The sequence below is a fragment of the Triplophysa rosa genome, unplaced genomic scaffold (assembly GCF_024868665.1).
Source record: "Triplophysa rosa unplaced genomic scaffold, Trosa_1v2 scaffold733, whole genome shotgun sequence".
Taxonomy (NCBI): Eukaryota; Metazoa; Chordata; class Actinopteri; order Cypriniformes; family Nemacheilidae; genus Triplophysa; species Triplophysa rosa.
In genome coordinates, this window is record NW_026634747.1 from 1 (window position 1) to 3,319 (window position 3,319).

At 45.4% G+C, this 3,319-nt stretch overlaps 1 protein-coding gene across 1 annotated transcript; it reads left to right on the forward strand.

The window, feature by feature from the left end:
* Window positions 1–6: 6 nt before the first annotated feature.
* Window positions 7–3,061, forward strand: LOC130551161 (gamma-tubulin complex component 6-like; the record flags this gene model as incomplete). Its single annotated transcript, XM_057328709.1, has 7 exons — window positions 7–718; window positions 1,235–1,390; window positions 1,490–1,658; window positions 1,874–2,015; window positions 2,159–2,353; window positions 2,436–2,568; window positions 2,848–3,061. Coding segments are annotated over exons 1-7 (1,616 nt in total), but the record flags the coding sequence as incomplete, so codon positions are not given.
* Between the last annotated feature and the right edge of the window lie 258 nt (window positions 3,062–3,319).

Consider the following 3,319-nt stretch of genomic DNA (forward strand, 5'->3'; position numbering starts at 1 on the left):
TCTGACGCCCATATAAGAATAGGTGAACACATCTCTGAGGTAGATACCCCTGTCCCCACCCCTAACATCCATGGCCACGCCTCTGACGCCCATATTAAAGTAGGTGAACACATGTCTGAAGTAACTACTTATGTCCCCACCCCTAACATCCATGGCCATGCCTCTGACGCCCATATAAGAGTTGGAGAACATGTTTGTGATGTATCCTCCCCCTTCCCCACCCCTAACATCCATGGCCACGCCTCCGACGCCCATATAAAGGTGGGTGAGTTTGTGTTTGATGTCGCTACCTCTCGCCCACGTTGGAGCAAACACGGTCACTCCTCCGATAGCACCCTTAAAGCGGGTTGCACAATTCCTGAAAACGCACCTTCACCCACCCCTCTTCCCGGCAGCGCATACGGTCACTCGTCAGATTCAGAGCTAACAGTCGGGTGTGTCGTGACGGGCGTCCACCCCAAGCCCTCTCCACTGCCTGGCAGCGAGTACGGACATTCCTCGCAGTCAACACTGGGTGTTGGTTGCGTCGTCAGTGGGGTCGAGATCACTCAAGCGAACTCTTTTCCCAGAAGCATTCATGGACATTCCTCAGACTCGGCGTTGGGTATGGGATGCAGGGTGGGCGGCGTGGTGCCGGGGAGTTTGTATGGTGACAAATCGAACAGATTGGACCAGCCTTTAGATGAGACGGAGAAACAAGCCTGGATGGACACCGAGGGTAAGAATGCGTGACTGATGTATCTGTGTCTGTTTAAGGGCAGGTGCTACAGGTGTAAATAACTACTTGAAAAAAAACTGAATTGTGTAAAAGTTTGGGATGCTTTAGAAGTAATTGTCAATTGAAATTGAAAAGCATCACTGGGTAATTTCTGTAGTCTTCAGGAATTGCTAAACAAATAACAGCGATTGTTTAGCCAAACAGATAGTCCTGTGCCAACCTCACAATATTGGTCGAGCCAATGTTGCTGTATCACGCCGCCCAAACAACAATGCAATATTGCAACTTGACAGAACCCCTGTGATAACACTGCTCTGGGAAATTAACCAATGAATCTTTCTTTATTAGCATTATATGGGACATTTTATCTTACAGGACAAGGTTGTTTAGCCCGTTACCTGTAGTTTCTCTCCTGCCAAGAAAGAAATACCAAGATGTTATCTTTTCCAAACACAAACAATGTAAATGCACTGTTGTCATTGCCGTGTTGTTTTTATTTGTTGGCCCATAACACAGCGCCCCCTAGTATGTCATTCTCCCTCGACGAGGGGCTCACTGCCTGGGCTCTTGGACTCGGTCTGTGCCCTAAAGAAAGCCCAGAGGATCGATACCTCCTCAGCCTGGCCTCACAGTACCAAGTCGAGCAGTACCAGGACTCGTACGGCCTGATGAGTAAGTACCACGACCACTTGCTTTCACTTGTTTAAACCTCCAGATCTGTACTACTTTGTGTCAGAAATGAAGATGTCTACCTTCTCGTTTCTGATACAGCTGCAGATCCTGAGTCTGAGCTCCTGCAGCAGGTGACACGGGGTCCAAACGGACTACCAGTCGACCTCTCACTTCAGAGGGCCACGGAGGCCACTGCCGTTCAGCTCAGCGAGATGATGCCGCTTCCCGTTCTCATGAAACACTCGGTCACCACGCCACTGATAACACAGTAAGAGACTAGAGTTGGGTCCCACTTGTATCGTTGAGCAAATATTGTAACTCACTTCACCCTAGAAATGACATCGTAACATCCTAGCGACCACATTAGGGTGACAAATCATCCAAAACGCTGTAGAAACGTTGTAGGAACATTCTGACAACCATGATGAGTTTTGCACGGTCAAGATCAGATTTCCCGAACACTTTCTCTCTCTTTTCTCGCAGCGTGTCTATGGTAAACAAGGCTGTGGTGGATTATTTTTTCGTGGAGTTGGGTGTGGAGAAGCATTTCGAGACTCTGAGACATTTCCTGTTAATGGAGGATGGAGAGTTTGCGCTCTCTCTCAGCGATCAACTCTTCGAGAAGGTCTGAACACAACGTTTGCATGGTGTCCTTAACGTATTTAGTTTATTATTTTATAAACCACATTAAATTCCTCACCAGAATGAAAAATAGTAGACATCAAAGTATTCAGTACGCAGTGAATGTGATCATGTGCGTGTTTTCAGTTGGGCAGCGGTCAGACGCCAGGTGAGCTGTTGACCCCGCTGGTGTTGAACTCTATTCTGAATAAAGCGTTACAGTACAGCGTCCACGGCGACAGCGAGCTGGCCGCTCACTTTACGTTTGCTCTGAGATATCTGCCGGAGATCTTTCACCCTCACGCGCCCGACTCGTTGAACTGTCTTGAGCTGCGTTACAAGGTCAGATGAAGTTCATCACCTCCTGTTGTAACTTTCTGATGAGTCGGACAGATGTTCAGCATAACTGCGTTTCTGTCTGCAGGTGGACTGGCCGGTGAATATCGTCATAACAGAGAGCTGTCTGAATAAATACAACCGACTGTTTTCCTTCTTACTGCAACTCAAACACATGGTTTGGTCCCTCAGGGACGTCTGGTTTCACCTGAAGAGGACGGGTTTGTATTTCCTTTCTTGACGAATAGACATGTTCTGCATGAATCTCTTCACGCAACATTTAAATTCAGCCGTTACTTTATTTTCTTCACATTTACAAGTATGTGTTTTTGAAGGAGAATGATTTGACTTTGGGCATCTCATTTTCAAGGTTGTTGGGCTTTAAAAAGTGAAAAGTGAGGCTTTTCCACAGTTAAGCTACGCCTTGTTCCCCTCTGATAAGGCAGTCCGTGAGTGTAGAGATGTTTGGAATGATAGCTGTCTTTCTCTCTCTCTGTCAGCTCTGGTGAAGGGTGCAGGTCGATCCGTTCAGTTCCATCAGCTTCAGCTCTACAGACATGAGATGCAGCACTTTGTGAAGGTCATTCAAGGTTACATCGCTAATCAGATCCTTCAGGTGTCCTGGAGCGAGTTCACACACAAACTGAGCAGCGCCAGCGATCTGGACGCCATTCACCGCACACATGCAGAATACCTCAACAGAGCCATCTTCAGGTGAGAGGAACACACATACACATGAAGTGTACAATCTGTCTCAGTGTTGTTTGAGTTTTTATTGTAATTTTATGATCAATAACAATATTTAAAAAAATAAGCTTTTATATTTATGTTTTTAGTGTTCATGTTCAGTTTCTTTTTTTATGCAATTTTATTGATAATATAATAAATGATTAATAACATTTAAAAAAAATAAGCTTTTATATTTATGTTTTTAGTGTTCATGTTCATTTTAGTTTCTTTTTTTATGCAATT